The 25,064-nt window shown below is 43.5% G+C and overlaps 1 protein-coding gene across 9 annotated transcripts in view; it reads left to right on the top strand.

Annotated features, from left to right (window-relative positions):
* Window positions 1–25,064, top strand: part of agtpbp1 (ATP/GTP binding carboxypeptidase 1) — a 399,257-nt gene that overhangs the window by 253,234 nt on the left and 120,959 nt on the right. The window contains exon 28 of one of the 9 annotated variants that reach the window (XM_067983163.1): window positions 17,943–18,053. The exons of 7 other annotated variants lie outside the window; for them this stretch is intronic. In XM_067983163.1, the coding sequence (XP_067839264.1) occupies window positions 17,943–18,053 (111 nt within the window). Of the gene's footprint in view, window positions 1–17,942; window positions 18,054–25,064 lie in introns of those variants that run through there. One more of the 9 variants, XM_067983169.1, reaches the window with a different exon arrangement.

Here is a 25,064-nt window from a genome sequence, read left to right as displayed (position 1 = left end):
ACCTGCCTGGCTCTTTCAGCGCACCCTAAGTATAATTATTTCATCATACTTTAGTTTCAATGCTGAACTGTTGTTATTTAATGCAGTACAATCTTAAAAGCAATATGTGATCAGTTATCCAAATTGCTCACTGATCCAAAAACAGTGGTGTTTCCTGACCTGTTTGGATAAATGGGGTCCCACAGCATGAGAGGTTAAAAAGAAAACGGTGTGCTTCAAGAGCAAAGCAGAGAACAGGAAGACAAATCCCATTTTACTCTAATTGTTGGGGCACAGTATAGTTTAGTTAAAAGAAGCAAGATGTGCTAGACCTTTGCATTGCTAAATGTTTGTCTTCTGTCTTTATAGCAAAAAAGCTTCAAACTATCCATGTTCTAAATTGTGACATTCTAAGAGCATAAAGGAGTTGATTTTACTGACTGGATAAGCAACCCACATGAAGTGAACACAACACTTTGAACCACTTTCACAGAAAGTATTACATCAGATATCATAGAACACATAAGATTTCTGAATTTAGTTTTAATGTTGGAATCCCTTTTTTGATTGTTCTTTAAACGTGTTACTTATATGTTGTGTAATTTCTCTGATCTGCATCTGTCTCTCTGGAGTTAAATCTGAAATAGATGACGCAAGGATTTTAATTGATCCTCAATTAAAGTGAGTAGGGATTGACACTGATATAGCACTAAGGGGCTTTCATCATCTAGATTGTGCAGCAGTGGTCAAACACCATTCAGCCAAGCTGATAAAGTGATCATTTGCGATTCAGATATTTGAAAACTGTTAAGAACAATATAATCAATATTTATTGAGCTTGGCAGAGTGCTTCATCACCCTAAATGGTAACCAAAGATCTTATTTAAACAAATGTCAATCAGTGCTTCAGTATTAAAGTATTGACCAGAGAAATTGGTTAAGAAGGACATCAGTCCAATGGCCTTGAAGTCTTCGGAGGTCATTACTAAGTCTTAATGTGATGTTTATAGATGTAGCATGTTGAATTTTTAAAAAAACACAGGCCTTTTTTTGTTTCAACAGTAGGATTAGCAATGGAGCGCTAGTAATTTAGGAGGAGGCAGCAACGAGTTTTGTATTTAGACATAAAATTCCAAGTTTATTTTTACTGTCTTTTTTGTATCCACTGTTACAGTTTCACCAGAAATTAAATACAATTAATAGCCTTTTAACTACATTTGGACATTTGTTTTGCCATTGAACAAAATCAAAATCCATAAATTTTATCAGGATATTTATGAACAAACACTCTTTCTGTATGTTTTTAGCAGGATTTTTTAATAGCTAAATACCACAATGAAAAAGAGTCCTGCATTTATATAGTACCTAATAGTGTGTAGTGACTTATTATGCAGGCCAGCATAGCAGCTAGTTTGTGTACAGCAAAATCCCACAAACAGCAATGAGATGGAGGATCAGTTAGTCTGTTCTCTGGTGTTGGCTGAGGGAGGAATACTGGTCATGATGTAGGGGGAGCTCCCTATTTTTCAAATAATACTCTGGGGCCTTTGAAGTCCACCTGAACCCCATAACAGGCAGTTTGGTGAAAGATGGCACATCCAACAATGCAGCATTCCCTCAGATCTGCACAGGAGTGTCCAGCTAGATTATGTTCTCAGGGCCTGAAGTGGAGCTTGAACTGATAACTTTCATTGTGTTTTAAGTAACACAGATGTTTGTTCCTCTGCTGTTTATAAATGACAGATCTTGGAGATTAATAGTACAAAAATGTTGATTGCTCATTGTATTTTCCAATTGTGAGTTTATTTATATTCAGATTGTACACTCATCAAGCATTAAAATTCTCTCAGTCATAACACTTGTGCACAATTGTATATACCTTTCATATTTCAGAATAAAAAAGTTTAATAAGATCAAAAAAGTGCAACAATACCAATAAAATTCTAGTTTGTTTTATATGGGTTTTAAAACAGAATGGTACGCAGTCCCAAGCTGTAGTTTCTCTTCTGAAACACTAGAGGGTGCAGAATATGAATTTGCATTCCAAGTACAAAGGCACAACCTCTAAGTGACAGGGTCTGTCTTCAGTGGAAAGTGTGTTACATCTTATCATCCTCCAACTTGCCACCCCCAGCTATTGCTTTTCTGCATTAATATTTTTTCTGTGAAACAAGCCATCTGTTTAAGAAGCCTCTGCCTTATTTTCTTTGATCATCAGGGTCTGAATTTATATCTACTAAAGAAATAGTAACTTGACCGTAGTACAAAGTGATGCAATTTTTCACGAAATGGATTCCAAATTACAAAAACAGAAGCAGTGAAAGGTAATTGAACTGAAAACAACCAAAGCAGTTTCTCTGTCAATTTTCTACCGTTTGACATGTCCCTGAGCTTGCTGTATATATTTTAAGAGTATGGTGTAAATGATAACCAGGTAAATAAATATTTTTAGCTAGTTACAGAAACCTTCATATAGTCCTCATTGTTAACTTCAAATTATGAAAACTCCGTATATAACACTCACACTCACTCTTTCTCTCTCATTTGTAAACAATTTTACAACACCAAGTTATAGTCCAACAAATTTATTTTAAATTCCACAAGCTTTCGGAGGCTTCCTCCTTCCTCAGGTGAACGGTGTAGAAATGAAATTTTCGAATCCTTCGCATTTGAAAATCACAGAACAATGCCTGGTGATTATTGCCCGTTGTCAAGGCAATCACAGTGAGCAGACAGAAAGGTGTCACCTAAAAGGCCACCGAATATACAAACCCCCCAAAAAAAAGAGAGAGAGAGAAGGAAGCCTCCGAAAGCTTGTGGAATTTAAAATAAATTTGTTGGACTATAACTTGGTGTTGTAAAATTGTTTACAATTGTCAACCCCAGTCCATCACCGGCATCTCCATCATTTCTCTCTCATGGCTGTGTTACCGTGTACTGTATACAGTTTGACCTTGAGCTCAGTGTCAAGGCCAAGCCTAGTCTTATCACCAAGACTATCTGCTTGCACCACTGTAACCTTGCCGACCTCTACCCTTACCTCACCCCCACCACTGCTGAAATCCTGACCCACAACTTCGTTACCTCCGAACTCCATTTCTCCCAAGCTCCATCCTTAGAATCATAGAATGGTTACAGCACAGGTGGAGGCCATTTGGACCATCGAGCTCATTCCGTTCTTAAAGAAGTTCCATTTCATTCAGAACTCCACTGCCTATATACTATCCTATACTATTCCATCTATCAGTCCTGTCCTCAACAACCTCCACTGGCTCTCCATCCCCCCGGTTCATTGATTTCAAAATCTTGGTCCTCATCTACAAATTCCTCCACTGCCTTGCACAACTGTACCTCTGCAACGCCTTCACACTCTTAAGATGCTCCTTAAAACCAGCTCTTTGAACAAGCTTTAGGTCACCTGTCCTAATATCTCCTTGTGTGGCTTGATGTCAAATTTTATTTGATAATCGCTCCTGTGAATTGCCTTGGGACTTTTTACGACATTAAGGCTCTATATAAATGCAAGTTGTTGTTGCTCTTTCTATTCGACTGTATGCCCTGCCCCCGTTCCCACTCCATTATCCGTGGCAGAGGCTTTAGCTGTCACGTTCCTGTAGTTTGAAATCCCCATCCAAAACCCTGCTGCTTCTCTATATCTCTCCCCACCCTCAAAACCAAATTCTTTGACCATCTCCTCTAACTCTTTTCCTACCTCCTTGGTTTCTGAGCCTCCACATTTCCTCCTCTCCCCTTTTGCGAAGAGCCTTATAACATTAAAGGTGTTATAAAAAGTTCATGTTTTGGTTAGTGCCATGAAAGCTCTTCCTGGCCCCCACAAAAATGTTCAGGCCTGCTACCAATCCATCCGCCCTTCTCCCCGGAGAAGAAACTTTCTGGCTCAGATTCACAGTGGAGCCGCCGCCCCCCCCCCCCCCCCCCCAATACACTCTGGACTGGCGAGCTGTCTGCGAGTGCCTGAAAAGGTCTCACAGCTCACTAGGATTATTGATATGAGGCCTGGTCATCAGCAAGTCCCATCGCAGGGACTTCACCACCCGTCCGAGGTCATGTCAAAGTGAAAATCCACCCTTTTAAGCCCAGAAGAAGGAGATGGGTTTTCTCTGATATGTATCAAATAGGGCTGTGAAATTCAATCACTGGACAGATATAGGCTTCATACAGTACTGAAATCGCTGATCAGAATGTCCATTCTTAGAAATGTCCATTCTTCTACCAGCTTTTGAGCCATCTTTTCCAGCGTAGATCATCTGCAATTATCAAGTCAAGCAGTCAAATGTTTGTAACTAAAGAGTTTGCACATATACAGAGCAGAGATCAATGAGCAGTGCAACTTTCTGCAGTTACTATTCTTTCCCCCCATCTAATTTGGAAAGCTTAATCCCAACGCTCATATTTTCATCTTGATGAAAATAAATGATTTCATGCCAAAATTTAAAAATTGGAATGACCAATGGCTGGGTGTCAAACCATCTTCTTAAACCCCTCTCTCCTGCTCCCTGAACTCTCACCGCCAATAAAAAGTGCGAGGAGCTCATGGACTTCTTTGTCACTAAGATTGAGACCATCCATTTGGCTGCCTCAGCTGCTTACCTCCCTTCCCCTAGCCCACCAAGCCAAACTTCCCCTACGGTTCCCCCCTGCCCTAGCCCTGAACTCGTATTTTTTCTCATTTCTCTCCTATCTCCCCTCATGCCCTCTCCGAGCTTATCTTGACCATGAGACCCACCTCCTGCTCCCTCGACCCTATTCCCACCAAACTGCTGACCCAGTTTCCCTTCTTGGCCATTGTCAGGAGTTCAAATAATATAACGTTCAGAGAAGAAAGAACTTGCATTTAAAGAGTGCTTTATCATGCCCTCAACCAATGAATTACTTTTTGAAGGTCTGTCACTGTTATGTAGACAAACATAGAAGCATATTTACATACAGCAAAGTCCCACAAACAGCAAGTGGAATGAATGACCAGTTAATCTGCTTCTGATGGTATTGGGTGAGAATGGAATGCTGGCCAGCATACTAAGAGAATCCCTGCTCCTCTTCAAATGGGATCTTTTATATCCATCTGAACGTCTCATTCAAAAGAGGGCACCTCTGACAATGCAGTCATGTCCCCTTTCCACTGTGTTCACTGTCCTCCTAGCCTCCCTTAATCACTCCCTCCATATAAACTCCCTTAACCATATTCACAGCCATCTCCTTGACCTTGCCATCGCACGTGGCCTCTCTCGTGTCAATCATGGATAAGGCCATCTCTGATCACTTCTTTGTGTCTCTCTCCACCCGCTTACCTCTTGCCCCTCCCAATCCCACTTACTTCTGTATTCGCCCCTGGAAAAAACTCTCCCCTGAGTCACTTACAATGGCACTTTCAAATTCCCAACTGCCTAGCCTTTGACCCACCATTCACTACATTATTTCTGCAGCTATCAATCTGCTCAGTCACACCCTCACCTCCACCTTTGATGCCCTTGTCCCCATTAAAACCATTACTCTCTCTCACCCTGATCGTTCCCCCTAGTCCGGCCCTCATCTCCGCTTCCTTAAGTCCAAGGGACGCAGACATGAACGTTTATGGCAGACAACTGGTTCAGCCATTCATCGCCAGATCTGGCTGGATCACATAAAGCATTATCGAGCCCTGCTCTCCTCTGCCAAAACTGCTCACTATTCCAGGATCATCCTGGAATGAAAAGATAACTCCCGGCTTCTCTTCCCTACAAACCGTCTTCTTAAACACCCTCTCCCCTGTCCCCTCCACTCTCACCGCCAACAACAAGTGCGAGGAGCTCATGGACTTCTTTGTCACTAAGATTGAGACCATCCATTTGGCTGCCTTTGCCACTTACCTCCCTTCCCCTAGCCCACCAAGCCAAACTTCCCCTACGGTTCCCCCCTGCCCTAACCCTGAACTTGTATTTTTTCTCATTTCTCTCCTATCTCCCTTCATGCCCTCTCCGAGCTTATCTTGACCATGAGACCCACCTCCTGCTCCCTCGACCCTATTCCCACCAAACTGCTGACCCAACTTCCTTTCTTGGCCCCCACGTTAGTTGATATTGCGAACGGTTCCCTCTTCTCAGATACTGTCCCCATCCCCATCAAATCTGCCGTCATCACCCCCTCAAAAAACCCACCCTTGACCCCTCTGTCCTTGCAAACTACTGCCCCATCTCCAATCTCCCTTTCCTTTCCAAAAGTCCTTGAACGTGCTGTCGCCTCCCAAATCCATGTCCATCTTTCCTGCAACTCCATGTTTGAATCCCTCTAATCAGGTTTCTGCACCTGCCACAGTATTGAAACGGCCCTTATCAAAGTCACAAATGATATCCTATGTGACTGTTACTGTAGTAAAGTATCCCTCCTCATTCTTCTCGACCTGTCTGCAGTCTTTGACACGGTTGACCACACCATCCTTCTCCAACGCCTCTCCTCCTTCGTCCAGCTAGGTGGGACTGCTCTCGCCTGGTTCCATTCTTATCTATCCAGTTGTAACCAGAGAATCACCTGCAATGGCTTCTCTTCCCGCTCCCACACATTACCTCTGGAGTGCCCCAAGCATCTATCCATGGCCCCCTCTTATTTATCAACTTTGCTGGCCTTCGGCGGCATCATCGGAAAACACAACGTTGGGTTCCACATGTACGCTGACAACACCCAGCTGTACCACACCACCACCTCTCTCGACCCCTTCACTGTCTCTGATTCATCACACTGCTTGTCCGACATCCAGTACTGGATGATCAGTAATTTCCTCCATTTAAATATTGGGAAGACCGAAGTCATTGTCTTTGGTCCCCGCCACAAACACCGTTCCCTAGCCATCGACTCCATCGCTCTCCCGGCCACTGTCTGAGGCCAAACCAGACTGTTCACAACCTTGGCGACCTATTTGACCCTGAGATGAGCTTCCAACTACATATCCGCTCCATCACCAAGACCGCCTACTTCCGCCTCCGCAACATCGCCCGTCTCCATCAATGTTCCCTCTAATTTTTTTCGGCCATGTGTGGAACGAATTTGGGTTTGTGCACCGATATAAAGGCTGTGTGCGCCACCATTAAAAAAATCACAACTTTGAATAGAACATCTTTTTACAAAACATTATTCAGGATATATAACAAACAGAACAAATGTATAAAATAATGGATAGTTGTAACAATGTAATGTTATATTGGCTGATAAATTTATGTAATTTATGAAATGGGTCTCTTAAGTTGTACTAGGATTGAGCAGACCAGTCTCATTATATTTTATTAAAAATGATCTGATATGAACAATTCCAATCAGTTTTTTATTGAATCAGTTTAATGACTTTGATTCAAACAGAAATAAATCGTGTGCAATCAGAATTTTTAAATTGTGTCAGAAATACAAAACAGCTGTCAAATCAGTCAGTGTGAATTTGGGGATAGGGAACAGTTTAATTAAAACTTCCCCTCCACCCCATTGAATCCTCAGCAGGGTTTAAAAAATTATTGCATTACAATTGTATATCTTGCAGGTCTCATTAGTTTTAGCTGCCTCTATGAAAGGCAGGGGGCAGTTTGGTCATGAAGAACCTGAACTGAGGGAGGCAACGGACAAAGATAAAAAGAGACAATCCTTAGGGCAACTGAGGGCTTTTGGATAGCAGTTGTATAAAACGATTTAAATCAACTTCATTGCTTTGATTATAATGTACCAACGTGATTGGAAAGAATATTTTAGCACAATTGTAGAAGGATCTTTAATAACAGTATTGCACATGATCGGTGTCAGAATTACTTAATTTGTAAATATGGAATATGGAAATTGATAAATGATTTACAATATGCCAGGTAATTTGGGTTCATTTGTAGTTTACTTCAGAAGCTAACATCGAATAGGATGGTGACAAAAACTGTTAATTGCACTAATCGTAGACTACCTCCAATGTTATTTGCTACCAATGCCTTAAATATGTTTGTCTTTAGACTAAAGTAACAGTTCCCCACAATTCGCACTAGAGGTGAAAAGCTTTCATTTAATTGAACGCATCTCCTCACTGAATCTTTACCGAATCCTTGGGTGTGATATATATATATATACCTCTCTCTCTCTGTCCTCTCTACCTCCCTCTCCTCCCAATCTCTATCACCTCTCTGTCTCTCCTTCCTCTCTCCCCCCTCTCTATCTCTCTTTCCCTCCCTCTATCTCTATATCTGTCTCTCTCTGTATCTCTATCTCTATATCTCCTCTCTCCCTCTCCTTCTCTCTCCTCTCTCCACCTTCTCTCTCCTCTCTCCACCTTCTCTCTCCTCTCTCCACCTTCTCTCTCCTCTCTCCACCTTCTCTCTCCTCTCTCCACCTTCTCTCTCCTCTCTCCTCCTCCTCTCTCCTCTCTCCTCCTTCTCGCTCTTCTCTCCTCCTTCTCGCTCTTCTCTATTCTCTCTGTTTCTCTATTCTCTATCTCTCTCATTTGTGGACACCGGTCTCTGACCAGTTGTACCACTGACCCGCACTAGACGCCGACATCCGCAGTACAACGCTCCCGTCCAACCTAACTTTAACTCCCACCCTTGCTGCAAAGTGATTGGTAGCTGAGGTCACCTCAGCAGCAACTCCACCAGAAGGCACTGGTTTGGGGCACAGACGGAATGTTGACGTGTGCGGCACATGACAAACTGCTGCGCAGCTTAGAAGGAACAGTGGTCTCCAGCCTGCCTCAGCTCATCTGCTGAAACCCTCATCCATGCCTTTGTTACCTCTAGATATGACTATTCCAATGCTCTCCTGGCCGACCTCCTATCTTCCACCCTCCATAAACTTGAGCCCATTCAAAACTCTGCTGCCCGAAACCTAACTCCCACCAAGCCCCGTTCACTCATAATCCCTGTGCTCATTGACCTTCATTGTCTCCTGGTCTGGCAATGCCTCATTTTTAAAATTCTCTTTGTTTTCAAATCCCTCAATGGCCTCGCCCCCCCCCCCATCTCTGTAACCTCCTCCAACCCTACAACCCTCCGAGATTTCTGCGCTCCTCCAATTCTTGCCTCTTGCGCATCCCCGATTTTAATTACTCCACCATTGGCGGCATGCCTTCAGCTACCTGGGCCCTAAGCTCTGGAATTCCCTCACTAAACCTCTCCACCTCTCTCCTCCTTTGGGACACTCCTTAAAACCTACCTCTTTGACCAAGCTTTAGGTCACCCGCCCTAATATCTCCTGATGTGGCTCGGTGTCAAATTTTGTTTGATAGTCGTTCCTGTGAAGTGCCTTGGGAAGTTTTACTATGTTAAAGGTTCTATATAAATTCAAGTTGGTGGTGGTGTTGTAGTAATGCACTGGAATGTGACTTTAATCCACAACCTTCTGACTCAGATGATTGTGCCTCCAAATGAGCCAAGCTGACACCTGAGCAGCAGTTAGAACCAGTTAGTACTATCTTCAGAATTCTTTATTTAAAGGATATATTGCAAATAGACTCCCAGCAGTTTTTACTTATATAACCTGTACAGTTCAATGTGATGGTCTAAAATATGGACTGATTTGATAATGTGCAGCCTTCAAATGCTAGCTAAATCTTGTCTTTTTGATAGTTTTATGTTTGTAATTGTCCTTGCCTGACAGTGAAACCAACTGATACAGCTGATAATTTTAATAGAGACCATTACAGATCTCTTGGAACTGTCTGTCATGGGTATTGGTCTTTGAAGGTTTGCTAAGTTGCACGATGGGAAAGACCTTGCTACAGCGCTTGTGATGAAGGTATTCAGTGTTACAACATCATGTGACTGGAAGGAGCAGTATTAAAATATTTATTTAGCTTGCGTTTATCAGGATATTCACTGCCTTAGATATTCTACTTCAGTGGTGTACTAACATTGGCACGTGTCTGAGATGTTCTTCTATTTCAGTGGTGTACTAACACTGGCACATGTCTGAGATGTTCTTCTATTTCAGTGGCGTACTTACAGTAGTCATGGTCCCTAGTCATCTGGTTCAGTTCTGTTTACACCGGTTTGTCCTGTTTGAATTTCATGGGTCTGAAGGTTTGGAAAGGATTGTTTTTAGTGCTGTTACCTCATAGGTGGATAAATCCTAAATCGGTATCTGTTAGTATCTGCAGGTTGAGATATATGTTGATTATTGGGAACATTGATTTCAACTTTGTATTTGGCCCATAAGGCTCCATGGTACACACCCAGGAGGCTCATGAAATCAAAGATCTTGGGTATTCCACTTCAATCTGCATATATTATATAATTTTGATCCACAGTTATTTCTTGTTTCCTCCCCGACCCCTATGATGTGCTTGTCTCATTTCAAATTTTTTTTTGGAAGTTACGAGAAATCAAATAATGGAGTTCCGTATAGGAGATTTAGAGGTGCATTGTGCCTTAATCCTGGCCTCTGAAGGATGTCCTTCATTGCACCACTATGGCATTTCCCCTCCCACAGAAGCCATCTTCATGATGTGTTTGACTAAGACTCCCAATTAGTGCTGGTTTAGTTCTGTCAATTTGTCCCTCTAGGAACTGGGTTTAAATTACCCAAATGCATTGCATCAAATACAGCCACCAAAGAGATGAGACTTTCATGTCATCAATCTAGGCTGGATTCAGATCCAGCTCCAGAGGCGAAAGGAAAATGTTCATAACCCACCGACACCAAATCTCAACACATCCATTATTCTATCTTTATTCATCTTCTATTTATAACACATTAATAATCTTAGTCTGCCCATACTTCCTGTCAACTATTTTCCATTATAAATTCTATATTCAAATGATAATGAAAATTGCCTAATGTGCACTTGTCACACTAGTTACACCCACACCCTAGGACAGGCACCGCAGTGCCATCAGTAGTGAGAGGGTGTAATTGCAACATGGCATGGTTATGTTGACAATTTACATTATAAATGTGGACATTGTAATTTATAATTGAATTATAAAAATAAGGACAGAATGTATGACTTTAAAATAGGTACTGAATTACATCTGTGCAACCTGGACCAATTATCTCACCCCCTCTAACTCTGCTTCACCTTAAGGCCACATTTGATCTTGACTCCTCCTGTGCAATGCCACGGGAGAGTGACTAGAAATAAATATTAAAAGTCTTGTGCGTGCATGCATGCATTTCCAGTGACTGTTATGCTTACTTCCTGTTGGTGTAATATTTACTTCCTGTAACATTTTTCTGTCACATCTCTCTGTCACAATTAAAGTTATCTATTCATTTTTCTTACATCTGATTGCATCTTCCAAATTTGGTTTTCAAGGTAGGCAATGCTGTTGCTTATTTACCTCTGAGACTCAGCTGTGTCTCCAAGATAAAGGGAGTTGTGTTGACCACTGCTACACCCATTTTGGAGCTCTTAAATCCAATGCTGACTGCCCCCTCTCCATTGTTGTCTCTTGTTGCTGCTGACCCCTCACTCTTCTCCCCCCCACTCCCCCCACCGCCAGATGTAATCCAGCCGCTGACGCAATGCTTGTCGTTTCCTCCTCTGACCAAGACTGCTTCCCTACCACAAATGTACCATGACTCGCAAACATGAGTCACGAGGACCCCACCTGCAGTCCCAGAAGTTCGGCTTGTGTCCAGGTGTGGCAGCTGGACCCAGTCATGGTTATTGCTGAGCACCAGGAGTTCCTCTCCCCTCTTTCTTACTGCTCCCAACCCCTCCAACCAAGTACCAATGCATTTTTTCCACTGCAGCACTTCTCTCAAGAAAAGCCCTCTCAGTGCACTTTGTTAGGGCACCACCCCTCCCCAGCACTCCCACACCCAGAACCCCCTCCCATTCACTGCCATCCAAGTTACATCAAACCTCAAGTCCGTCTTGTCACCACTACCACATCCAGCCTCCTGCCCCAGTACTGATGTATTCCAACTGCCCCCCACCACTCCGTACCAGATCCTTGTACCCTCCATGCTCCCAAACACCACAACTGATCCCACATCCCACAACCTTCACCTTCTGCTCTCCCAGACTTGCACCCTGCCAAGCCTCTACACCCACTACTAAATCTTAGGACCATTCTCTCACAGTACAAGGTCCCCAACTCCCCACTAATGTTGCACATAGTTCTTACAATATACCTCCTGTCTACAACATGGAGCATCTTTCATACCATCTTCCTCAGTATCTTAGGCAATTAGAACAATGGGTAGAGATAAAATTAGCGATATGGCTAAGCATTTAATAGTTATCAAGGCCAATGATTTAGTTTCCATACAAATAATCATTGACTTTGGCCCTGAAAATGTCAGTAATACTGCTTTGTAATAAAAATGCAATTTGACTGATCTAGTCACCTAAAATCAAAAAAGATACTGTTTTGTACATAGCATAGGACAGCATATCTTCTGTCTCACCCTGAACAGCACCATGGATGATCTTCTAGTAATGTATTAAAAACTTTTTATAGAATTTTTAGGTAACACTTTCTGTAATGCTCCTATGTCACTTGTAATCGTAGACAAATTTATTCTAACTTAGGTAAACTTATTCTGCCACATCTGTTTGGGTCAGTCTTCCCAGGAGATTGATTGTCTTCTAACCCTGATTTCTGCTTTCTCAATAGCTGCAGCAAACCACAAATTAAAACAAACTAAAAACAATTGGCCAGCTCCAAGACAGGAGTAAATGTAGGAATGGCAATTCTTACAATTAGGATAACTTACGTTTTCTACTTTGGCTCCCTTTCTTATGGATGCAAAGCAATCTTAATCTTAAGACACTGGGGTCTAAATTCACCATTGTTGCGCCCATTGTACAGGTGTAAAACGGACACAACGATAACCCATTTAGCAAGGCAGAATTGGCCAGTCCCTTTTTTTTTTAGGTGGCTGTCAGAAATTAGCGCAGGCCTCAATTCAATATTGATACAAGGACTCCTAATTTCACTTGGACTGATCTGAGCTTGTGATGTGCAAAGTCCAACTAGTATTTCCAGTTCTTGAGCTATGTAACCAGAGGGACTGCTAGAGGTTGCTCAGAAAATAGGCCCCAAGTCTTTGTGAAATTTTATTTTTGCAGAGTCAGAAGTAGCAGGAGGGGTCCTCCTGGTTCCACAAAATGACTGCAGACCACTGCAGTCCACCCTTGCACCCCTCCCTCAGGATAGGGATAGGGCCGCTAAGGGATGCACAAGATAAACTCACAGGTAATGACAGTGAAATGACAGAAATATAATTATTTTGCCTCAGTGTTTACCAGGGAGACTAACAAGGTGGGCATGACTTTAGAAGAAGAGATTAAAAAAAAGATATGAAGACATTTAAGATAGAAAGGGGAGAGATAATTGATAAACCATTCAAACTTAGAGCGGATGGATTGCATCCGTGCATATTAAAAAAAATAGGGAAGAGATAGCAGAGGCACTATCACATATATAGAAAAATTAATTAGAAATAGGAATAGTGCCAGAGGACTGGTGGACAGCTAATATTATTCCTATATTTAAGAAGGGAGATAAGTCCAGGGAACCAAAGACCAGTTACCTTAACGTCGGTAGTAGGATAGATAATAGAATCTTTCCTCAAAGATGTAATAGAAAAACATCCAGAAAGCAAAAATATAATAGTCAGCACAGATTTCAGAAGGAAAAGTCATGCTTGACCAACCTTATTAAATTCTTTGAAGAAGTAACAGGAAGAGTAGACAAGGGAAATGTAGTAGGTGTAATATATTGGGATTTTCAAAAGGCCTTCGATAAGGTACCGCATAGTAGACTCGTGACCAAGGTCAGAGCATGTGGAGTCAGGGGACAAGTAGCAGAATGGATAGCAAGCTGGCTACAAAACAGAAAATAGAGATTAGGGGTTAAGGGTCGCTATTCAGACTGGCAAAAGGTGGGAAGTGGTGTTCCACAGGGATCGGTGATGGGACTGCTGTTGTTCACAATTTACATTAATGATTTGGACTCGGGAATCAGAAGTACAATTTCAAAATTTGCTGACGACAACAAATTGGGGGGTGTAGTTAATACAAAGGAAGAATGCGTCAAAATGCAAAAAGACATTAATAAACTTGCAGAATTGACGTGTAATTGGCAAATGAATTTCAATATAGATGCGAGGTGGTGCATTTTGGTAGGAAAAATAAGGAGACCACACACTGCTTAGATAATAAAACACTAAACGGGGCAGAGAAACAAAGGGATCTAGGGGTACAGATACACAAATCGCAGGTTAATAAAGCCATAAAAATGCAAACCAAGTGCTGGGGTTCATTTCTAGAGGGATAGAATTGAAAAGCAGAGAAGTTATGTTAAAATTGTATAGAACATTGGTTAGACCACATTTGGAGTATTGTGCACAGTTCTGGTCTCCATATTATAAAAAGGATATAGAAGCATTGGAGAAGGTGCAAAAAAGATTCACAAGGATGATACCGGAACTGAGAGGATATCCTTATCAGGAAAGGCTGAACAGGCTGGGGCTCTTTTCTCTTTAAAAGAGAAGGCTGAAGGGTGACCTGATAGAGGTCTTTAAGATAATGAAAGTATTCGATAGGGTAGATGTAGAGAAAATGTTTCCACTTGTGGGGGAGTCTATAACTAGAGGTCACCAATATCAGATAGTCCCTAATAAATCCAATAGGGAATTCAAGAGAAACTTCTTTACCCATAGAGTGGTAAGAATGTGGAAGGCACTACCACAAGGAGTAGTTGAGGCAAATGGCATTGATGCATTTAAGGAGAAGCTAGATAACCACATGAGGGAGAAAGGAATAGAAGGTTATGCGGATACGGTTAGATGAAGTAGGGAGGGAGGAGGCTCGTGTGGAGCATAAACACTGGCATAGACCAGTTGGGCCAAAAGGCCTGTTTCTGTGCTGTAGACTTGATGTAAAGCACTTTTGGTCTTAATTTTTTTTGTATCAAAACATAGAAGTAGCTTAAAGCATGAATTTTTGAGTTCTCTGTGAGGTAATTTTCAAAACAACATATATCTTTACTAGTTTCTTTTTACGCAGTTTGTTTATTGAAGTTGCTACGTGCTTATTTACTGTTCAAGACAGAAAGAAACAGCGACAGAAAGGATAATAAACAGACACAGAGACACAATTTTCTGCTCGATTTATACGCATTCCTGAGCTTAAATGGAGCAGAGTGTGCCCAGGAATTTCTTTGGAAATGGGTCCCTCTGCTTCCCACTTGGCCTTGCCACTTCTGGCATTCTTCAGTGGGAATGGTGTTGAGCATAACTACATCTGCCCAAGTATCAGTGGGTATGTTATAATTAGACATAAATATGTCATAGTGTATTTCCCATCATTTGTGTCTTAGCAACACTGGGTGCATGGGATGCCTCTATGTCTCTGGCTTCCAGTGTTCCTATAGGTGTCAGAGTGGAAGATTTCAATTTTAAATTCCCCAAAGGGAGTTAAATCAACCTCAGAGTGATAAATTCAACTTCCCAGGCACACAACTTGAACTGAAAAAATTAAGAAATAAATTTTCCCCTTCTTCTGCTATCTCACAGGCCATCAGACATGCTATCCCATGGCAGGCCTCCGAGGCATTCTCCCACCACTAGGCCAGGTGGACTCCCAAAATTATCCAAACGAACCTGAAACCTGCTGGGAGTCAGGAGCACAGCCTTACCATAGGCAGGTCTTGCCCCAGCACATATACATAAGTGTTACAACCGAGCAGATTATCTAAGCCTGAAAGTAGAATCTAAAAATTTTTCCCTTTATCGTCCACTCCCCAGTGCAGTCGGACCCTGTGCTCTCCATGCCTCCTCCCAGTGCAGCCTCACTCTGTGCTCTCCATGCCTCCTCCTAGTGCAGCCTCACTCTGTGCTCTCCATGCCTCCTCCCAGTGCAGCCTCACCCTGTGCTCTCCATGCCTCCTCCCAGTGCAGCCTCACCCTGTGCTCTCCATGCCTCCTCCCAGTGCAGCCTCACCCTGTGCTCTCCATGCCTCCTCCTAGTGCAGCCACATCCTGTGCTCTCCATGCCTCCTCCCAGTGCAGCCTCACCCTGTGCTCTCCATGCCTCCTCCCAGTGCAGCCTCACCCTGTGCTCTCCATGCCTCCTCCCGGTGCAGCCTCACCCTGTGCTCTCCATGCCTCCTCCCAGTGCAGCCTCATCCTGTGCTCTCCATGCCTCCTCCCAGTGCAGCCTCACTCTGTGCTCTCCATGCCTCCTCCTAGTGCAGCCTCACTCTGTGCTCTCCATGCCTCCTCCCAGTGCAGCCACATCCTGTGCTCTCCATGCCTCCTCCCAGTGCAGCCACATCCTGTGCTCTCCATGCCTCCTCCCAGTGCAGCCACATCCTGTGCTCTCCATGCCTCCTCCCAGTGCAGCCTCACCCTGTGCTCTCCATGCCTCCTCCCAGTGCAGCCTCACCCTGTGCTCTCCATGCCTCCTCCCAGTGCAGCCTCACCCTGTGCTCTCCATGCCTCCTCCCAGTGCAGCCACATCCTGTGCTCTCCATGCCTCCTCCCAGTGCAGCCTCACCCTGTGCTCTCCATGCCTCCTCCCAGTGCAGCCTCACCCTGTGCTTTCCATGCCTCCTCCCAGTGCAGCCTCACCCTGTGCTCTCCATGCCTCCTCCTAGTGCAGCCTCACCCTGTGCTCTCCATGCCTCCTCCCAGTGCAGCCTCACCCTGTGCTTTCCATGCCTCCTCCCAGTGCAGCCTCACCCTGTGCTCTCCATGCCTCCTTCTAGTGCAGCCTCACCCTGTGCTCTCCATGCCTCCTCCCAGTGCAGCCTCATTCTGTGCTCTCCATGCCTCCTCCCAGTGCAGCCACATCCTGTGCTCTCCATGCCTCCTCCCAGTGCAGCCTCACCCTGTGCTCTCCATGCCTCCTCCCAGTGCAGCCTCACCCTGTGCTCTCCATGCCTCCTCCCAGTGCAGCCTCACCCTGTGCTCTCCATGCCTCCTCCTAGTGCAGCCTCACCCTGTGCTCTCCATGCCTCCTCCCAGTGCAGCCTCACCCTGTGCTCTCCATGCCTCCTCCTAGTGCAGCCTCACCCTGTGCTCTCCATGCCTCCTCCCAGTGCAGCCTCACCCTGTGCTCTCCATGCCTCCTCCCAGTGCAGCCACATCCTGTGCTCTCCATGCCTCCTCCCAGTGCAGCCTCACCCTGTGCTCTCCATGCCTCCTCCCAGTGCAGCCTCACCCTGTGCTCTCCATGCCTCCTCCCAGTGCAGCCTCACCCTGTGCTCTCCATGCCTCCTCCTAGTGCAGCCTCACCCTGTGCTCTCCATGCCTCCTCCCAGTGCAGCCTCACCCTGTGCTCTCCATGCCTCCTCCCAGTGCAGCCTCACCCTGTGCTCTCCATGCCTCCTCCCAGTGCAGCCTCACCCTGTGCTCTCCATGCCTCCTCCCAGTGCAGCCTCACCCTGTGCTTTCCATGCCTCCTCCCAGTGCAGCCAGTCCCTAGTGAGCCAAATCCCAGGGACCCCATCCTAATCCTGCCAAACCTATGTGTGCTCCCGCAATGCATCCAACTTCCAGACCCTTTCCATGCTGCCAAACCCCTGGACCATCCCCAGATTATATGAAATCAAAAATAAATTGAGACAAATAGAAAAAACAAAAACGGATAAATGGTATGGGGTTTCCATGGCTCTGCGGTCAAAGTTACAGTTGACGAACAGGAGAACTTCAGTGGACATTCACTCCCAGATGTCACTTTTCAAAGTTTGTTACAGGTGCAAAACCGTTTTTTTTTTAAAAAGAGAAAGTGAATCGGTCATTGACCTGGAGTGTAAAATTCAGATGCAGTCACAATTGCCCTGTCATTGACATAAGTGGCTTACAAACAGTTACAGTTACCTGGATTTGCTGACTTAAAGGGACAGGCCCAATAATAAATAAACACCACAGATGTAATCCACACCCCAAACTATATTAAAATTTTTGAGACTTCTTGTTTGTCATGTCTACTTCTTGTTACAATTCAGTAACGCCCAAAGTTTAACAGTAATGCCTGCTTCTATTACTTTTAATAGGGAACACTAATGCCTGATGTTCAGTCCTCCCCACCACTGGTGGTGCTGTGGCGCAAGTCGCCCTGGTCCGCCTGCCATTTTCTTTTTCACTTCATTTTGCCTTCTCTGCAGGTAAGGTTTTAGTTTTTTCTATTTGTTTCAATTTATTTTTAATTTCATATATGCAACCCATCATCTGCCACCCCGCTGATGTTGCCCTTTTTCACCCAGCTGCTCTCCACATCCTCTCCCTGCCTTATTTCCCACCACCCAGGGCCCTGTCCTGCCTCCCTGCTGCCCTGCATTTCATTTGCATCCTGCTGTTCCTGGCCCTCTTCCGCTACATTTCAGACTGCAGCCTATCCTGCCCTTTTCTGCTGCTGTTTTTGGGCCCAATCCTTTTCCCATTGCTTTCGGCAACCTTTTCAATCCTTTGTAAGTCATCTTTCCATCTTCTCTCCTCCTCATTATTACTGCTATCCATACTATGACCCTTTCCCGCAGCTGTACCACCCATTTAATCTTTTTTTAACTGCCAAGGTTGGCATGGAGAGAGATGTTGGAGCCAGAGAGAAAAGCTGTGGGGAAAAAGTCACAAGGGGAGAGTTAGGGAAAAAGAGAGAGATCAGGGAAGAGACAGATATGGCACAAATTTCCAGAGAGATGGGTAGAGAGGAGGGCAGAAAAAGATCGGAGTAAAGGGCGATGGGGAAAGAGAGAAAATGTCACATGGGAGGAAAACATCCAGGAAGAGACAGGTGTGTAGCAGACATCATAAGAGAGACAGATGATGCAGAGAGAGATCGGAGGAAGCAAAGATTGACATCAGAGATGGGGACAATGATATTGGAGTTGTGGTGGACAGTGAGAGAGGTGGAGAAATGATCAGGAAAGAGACAAATAGGACGAAGAGATCACCGAAAGATAGGCAGATGGGGATAGGTGAGGGATCAGCGCAAAGAAAGACATGGAGATCAAAGAGGGGGAAAAGATCATGCCGACAAATCAAGGAATGGACAGAAAGATTGGGGTAGAGCGAAAGGGAGAAGTGCGGGCAACAAAGGGAATGAAAGTAATGAGAGTAATACTTTCAAAAACAAGTACATAAAAAAGAAAAACAGTTGTTTCGAATGTACAAAAAACTTCCCTATGAACAGAAAACATCTTCTGACTTTCTTTTTAAAAAATGTATTTAACAAAAGGGGAAAAAGCCAGTCTGACCTCTAATTGATCTGAGACCCTGCTAAGAGCAGTCAACCTCTAATTGACCTGTGGAAGGCACAGTAATCACAAAGGAGAAATACCAAGTTACACACAGCCACATCCTGTGATCTAACTCGAGTAGTTTAATGGATAGAAAATAATGCACCCACGACTTCTTGGCCCACGCTTCCGGTAGGGAGAATCTCTGTGCCAGGAGAGCACTGTTGTATAGGCCCATGTATAAAGAATAGCCACATGGACAAGTTATCAGATGGCTGCCAGTATTCATGGGACCATACACTTGGAAAATTTAGCACCTTCAGGAGATGTGAGGAAAATTGGAGAAAGACAGAAAGGAATTTTTTACCTTTTTAGTCTTCTCTTAGCATTGATATGAATAATCATTTATTTGCTAATTCCTTTAAGTAGCTAAGTAGGCATGCCACTAAGTTTTCTGGAAAATGAATTAAGATTATGATCACTGTTTGTACATGCTTGTAGGATTATCAGATTTTTTCTTTCAGATTCATATCCATAACTGATAATCCCACCGTCCCAAACAAGACCTGATGTTTTAAAGGTTTGACCCGTTAACTCTTGTGCGTTGTAAGGGTACCAGACAACAGCCTACCAATAGTGCATTTGTGCAGGCTGAGCACCTTTCAGTAGTAAGCCCTGGATTTCTGCAGGAGTTGTTCCAGTTTCCTGTTGAAGTAATAGCAAGAAATTGGAAGAACCCCACATTCAGTCAGTCAGTCGGAACGTATTCTCACCTGATGTCAATATCTTGACTTTCTGATGTCCTGGATCAAAAAAACAATTATAGTCAATTCTACACCTCGATAACAGCGGTGCGATGTGTCAGAACTGCAGAGTTATCATTGCTGCTACTGGAGATGAGCCAAGTGTTACAGAATTTTTATGAGTCTTGTAGTTTTTGCATTCTTGCAATATCTTTGAAAATATTCAGTTTTTAAAAAAAAATCTGTGTTGAAAGTTATCACTTTTATTGTTTTATTTCTACATGTTAAAGTTCAGCAATCTGACTACTACTCAATGTAAAGTTCCTCGTCAGTGTGACTGCCTTGACAGAAAGCTTGCTGTTTGAGTTTTAGGAAGTTTATCAGGAAGTATTTTTTGATCCGTGTCCGATCTGATCTTGTAAATTGCTGAAAAACAGGAGAAAACATGTTTGCATACTGGACAATTTGCCTGGGCTGCACTTTTTTTATTATTCATTCATGGGATGTGGGCATCGCTGGCAAGGCCAGCATTTATTGTCCATCCCTAATTGCCCTTGAGAAGGTGGTGGTGAGCCGCCTTCTTGAACCGCTGCAGTCGGTGTGGTGAAGGTTCTCCCACAGTGCTGTTAGGTAGGGAGCTTCAGGATTTTGACCCAGCGACGATGAAGGAACGGTGATATATTTTCAAGTCAGGATGGTGTGTGACTTGGAGGGGAACGTGCAGGTGGTGGCCCTTGTCCTTCTAGGCGGTAGAGGTCGTGGGTTTGGAAGGTGCTGACGAAGAAGCCTTGGCGAGTTGCTACATTGCATCTTGTGGATGGTACACTGCAGCCATGGTGAGCCAGTGGTGGAGGGAGTGAATGTTTAGGGTGGTGGATGGGGTGCCAATCAAACGGGCTGCTTTGTCCTGGATGGTGTCGAGCTTCTTGAGTGTTGTTGGAACTGCACTCATCCAGGCAAGTGGAGAGTATTACATCACACTCCTGACTTGTGCCTTGTCGATGGTGGAAATGCTTTGGGGAGTCAGGAGGTGAGTCACCTAGCCTCTGACCTGCTCTTGTAGCCACAGTATTTATGTGGCTGGTCCAGTTAAGTTTCTGGTCAATGGTAACCCCCAGGATGTTGATAGTGGGAGTTTCGGCAATGGTATTGCCATTGAATGTCAAGGGGAGGTGGTCATTGCCTGGCACTTGTCTGGCGCTTATCAGCCCAAGCCTGAATGTTGTCCAGGTCTTGCCGCGTGTGGGCACGGACTGCTTCGTTATCTGAAGGGTTGCGAATGGAGCTGAACACTATGCAAACATCCCCACTTCTGACCTTATGATGGAGGGAAGATTGGGCCTAGGACACTGCCCTGAGGAACTCCTGCAGCAAAATTAGGAGTTGCCCACTAGGATAACAGGCCTGCTCCTTGTCCATTCCCCAGTACAGTACAGGATGCTGTCCACCATTACTTACAATCAAAAACAGACACTACTTATTTTCTGTTTTTATTTTTCACTTTGTATAGGAAACACATATCTCCCAAATTGAGAGAGAATGATTTCAACACCAAAGCAAAGTCTACTATATGAAAATATTATGTATCTGTATTTTTCTCGAATTCTTCTATGTAATTAACTTTAGAATTGTGCAACTAACAGTGCTATGTGGCAGAAAGTGCACAGTTTGGAAGTTGTGAATTATAGCCAGGACTCCAGTGGTTAACAATAAGTTGGGGAACCAGCACAGCCGGTATCTGCAACTCGTGCTGCAGAAATGTTCCTTTGAAAATGATGTGTGACATCAGTGGGCAATCGATGCTGTACCCACAGATGTTATTTATAGAACACTATTGTCCGCTGATGTCAGCAGGCAGTGGTCAGTACTGCATTCAAAACTGACTTTTTCAGCCTCTTGTACTTACTATTTTGGTCCAAAGGTATAATCAAAAGTTCCATGAAGGAAATACTTATCCTCTTAGTGTCAGCTATTACTGTCTATCCCACTTAAAGCAAACGTACATCTGGTGTGTGCACTTTTCCAAACTATATTAGATTTTACAGTGGTTTGTTCTGTTACGTGTTCAGGAACAAGTTTTCAGATTTTAAATCTGTATTCCCACTCTCATCATTACAAACGTTAATCTTAATTTTTTTTATTGACCCGTTGACCTATCAGTAAGCTATAAGACCGCTAAATGATCCCATTGTAAATACTAAGTAATCTTCTTTTGGCATTGCCTTTGGGTAGCCTGAGGTTTGGAGCACGTTTGTTGTTTAGCTGCTAAGATGGAGCTTTGCTTAACATGGCTAGAAAAAGTATCAGGTAAGGACTGGCATTCTTTCCTTTTTTGTAATTTTAATAGTTTGAAGTGTGATGGACATGTGCAGACAAACTGAGATGAGGAGAAACTTCTTTACTCAGAGGGTAGTAGGTCTGTGGAATTTGCTGCCCCAGGAAGCTGTGGAAGCTACATCATTAAATAAATTTAAAACAGAAATAGACAGTTTCCTAGAAGTAAAGGGAATTAGGGGTTACAGGGAGCGGGCAGGAAATTGGACATAAATTTAGATTTGAGGTTAGGATCAGATCAGCCATGATCTTATTGAATGGCGGAGCAGGCTCGAGGGGCCGTGGTCTACATGGACTTCAGCAAAGCCTTTGACGAGGTACTGCATGGTAGGTTGTTACATAAGGTTAGATCTCACGGGATCCAAGGTGAGGTAGCCAATTGGATACAAAATTGGATTGACGACAGAAGACAGAGGGTGGTTGTAGAGGGTTGTTTTTCAAACTGGAGGCCTGTGACCAGCGGTGTGCCTCAGGGATCGGTGCTGGGTCCGCTGTTATTTGTTATTTATATTAATGATTTGGATGAGAATTTAGGAGGCATGGTTAGTAAGTTTGCAGATGACACCAAGATTGGTGGCATTGTGGACAGTGAAGAAGGTTATCTAGGATTGCAACGGGATCTTGATAAATTGGGCCAGTGGGCCGATGAATGGCAGATGGAGTTTAATTTAGATAAATGTGAGGTGATGCATTTTGGTAGATCGAATCGGGCCAGGACCTACTCCGTTAATGGTAGGGCATTGGGGAGAGTTATAGAACAAAGAGATCTAGGAGTACAGGTTCATAGCTCCTTGAAAGTGGAGTCACAGGTGGATAGGGTGGTGAAGAAGGCATTCAGCATGCTTGGTTTCATTGGTCAGAACATTGAATACAGGAGTTGGGATGTCTTGTTGAAGTTGTACAAGACATTAGTTAGGCCACACTTGGAATACTGTGTACAGTTCTGGTCACCCTATTATAGAAAGGATATTATTAAACTAGAAAGAGTGCAGAAAAGATTTACTAGGATGCTACCAGGACTTGATGGTTTGACTTGTAGGGAGAGGTTGGATAGACTGAGACTTTTTTCCCTGGAGAGTAGGAGGTTTAGGGGTGATCTTATAGAAGTCTATAAAATAATGAGGGGCATAGATAAGGTAGATAGTCAAAATCTTTTCCCAAAGGTAGGGGAGTCTATAACGAGGGGGCATAGATTTAAGGTGAGAGGGGAGAGATACAAAAGGGTCCAGAGGGGCAATTTTTTCACTCAAAGGGTGGTGAGTGTCTGGAACGAGCTGCCAGAGGCAGTAGTAGAGACGGGTACAATTTTGTCTTTTAAAAAGCATTTGGACAGTTACATGGGTAAGATGGGTATAGAGGGATATGGGCCAAGTGCAGGTAACTGGGACTAGCTTAGTGGTATAAACTGGGCGACATGGACATGTTGGGCCGAAGGGCCTGTTTCCATGTTGTAAACTTCTATGATTCTATACTCCTGCTCCTATTTCTTATGTTCTTATTAGACAAACATATTAAAAGTTTTGCTTACAACATACACTTCCTGTACATATTCACCTTACTTCTTGTGTCACAATTTTTCAGTTATGCCCAATATTTCCAGCACAACCATGTATGTCAACAGTAGCCATACCCTTTTCATAGTGTAAGTCAGTTATTTTCAATGTATTTTACAACCTGTTTAAAATCCTAAATTCTCATTCATTGACTCTACCCATGGGACCAACTCATTCCTTCGTCTTCTTACCTGCATCTCCCAACTTACTGCACCAACTATAATGACCCCCACCCTTATCTATGTATAACAATGTATAGTATTATTCAATATAATAGATACTCTGCTCCACTCCTAGCTCTGCCTCACTGTCACTGAAGCCTGCCCCACTTGAATTCGCCCTGACCAAAAGTACCTCAGGCCTACACTGCCCCACCCACACATAAAAACCCATCTGTAAACATCAGCCCTACTCCTACTTGAATTTCACTCTGCCCTACTCTTACTGTACTTGCTGACTAGTTATGGAGGTTCAGTGGACCAGCTGGTATATGGTGTACATTATTTTTGCTTTTAAAGTTACTTTAGAAAGAGTAGAAGAGTTTGTAAAGTGTCAGGACTTGCTGTTTATCAGCAAAATCGCAAACCTTCCAAAATTGCTGAGAACAAAAATGCTGCATTTAAAATGTTTCATCAAAAGGTTCTGCTGAAATACCCTCAGGACTGTTGCAGCGATAATTATGAAAGAAAGAAAGAGGCTCTCCCATAAAAGGCCACACCCTAAACAGATAGACAGTAAAGATAAAAAGCAGCTCTCCCATATTACTTGGTATGTCATAGGAACAAATTTATTGTGGAAATTTAATGTTTCATCCCCAAATAGAAGACTCTTGGGGGTAGATTTTCAACGGACTGCCCGGGCATAACACTTGCTTTGCAGATCGGCCACTCGTTATAGCAAGCTCATTTTTGTTTCCATTGATTTCAATGAAAAAGGAAATCAGAGGCTTTCTACACCAGGCAGCCGCAATGCCAGTCTTATGTACCGACGGAAACTTGAAAATATGCTCCTTAGAAACTGCTGCAGAATCTTTAAAACTAGTCCCAGCATCATTTTGCATCTGTTGTTGACCCATACAAGTGAAGAAATTTTTTTTAAAAAATAGATTTGCTTTTTTTCTTGCAGTTTTAAAGGCAACAACCCAATCTGAAGTCTGGTTGCAGAGATACTAGTAGCTTTCCAATAGCTTGTCCAAGTGGCCATTCTTCTTATGTGAGCCGAGGCAGTGAGTGCCATTAGATTATTCAATCATGGAGGGGATCACAGCTGCGTCCAATTCTATCCTCAAAGGATAACAATTAGAAATGGGA

This window comes from Heptranchias perlo, chromosome 4 (assembly GCF_035084215.1).
Source record: "Heptranchias perlo isolate sHepPer1 chromosome 4, sHepPer1.hap1, whole genome shotgun sequence".
Lineage (NCBI taxonomy): Eukaryota > Metazoa > Chordata > Chondrichthyes > Hexanchiformes > Hexanchidae > Heptranchias > Heptranchias perlo.
This window is presented reverse-complemented; position numbering and strand designations above follow the sequence as displayed.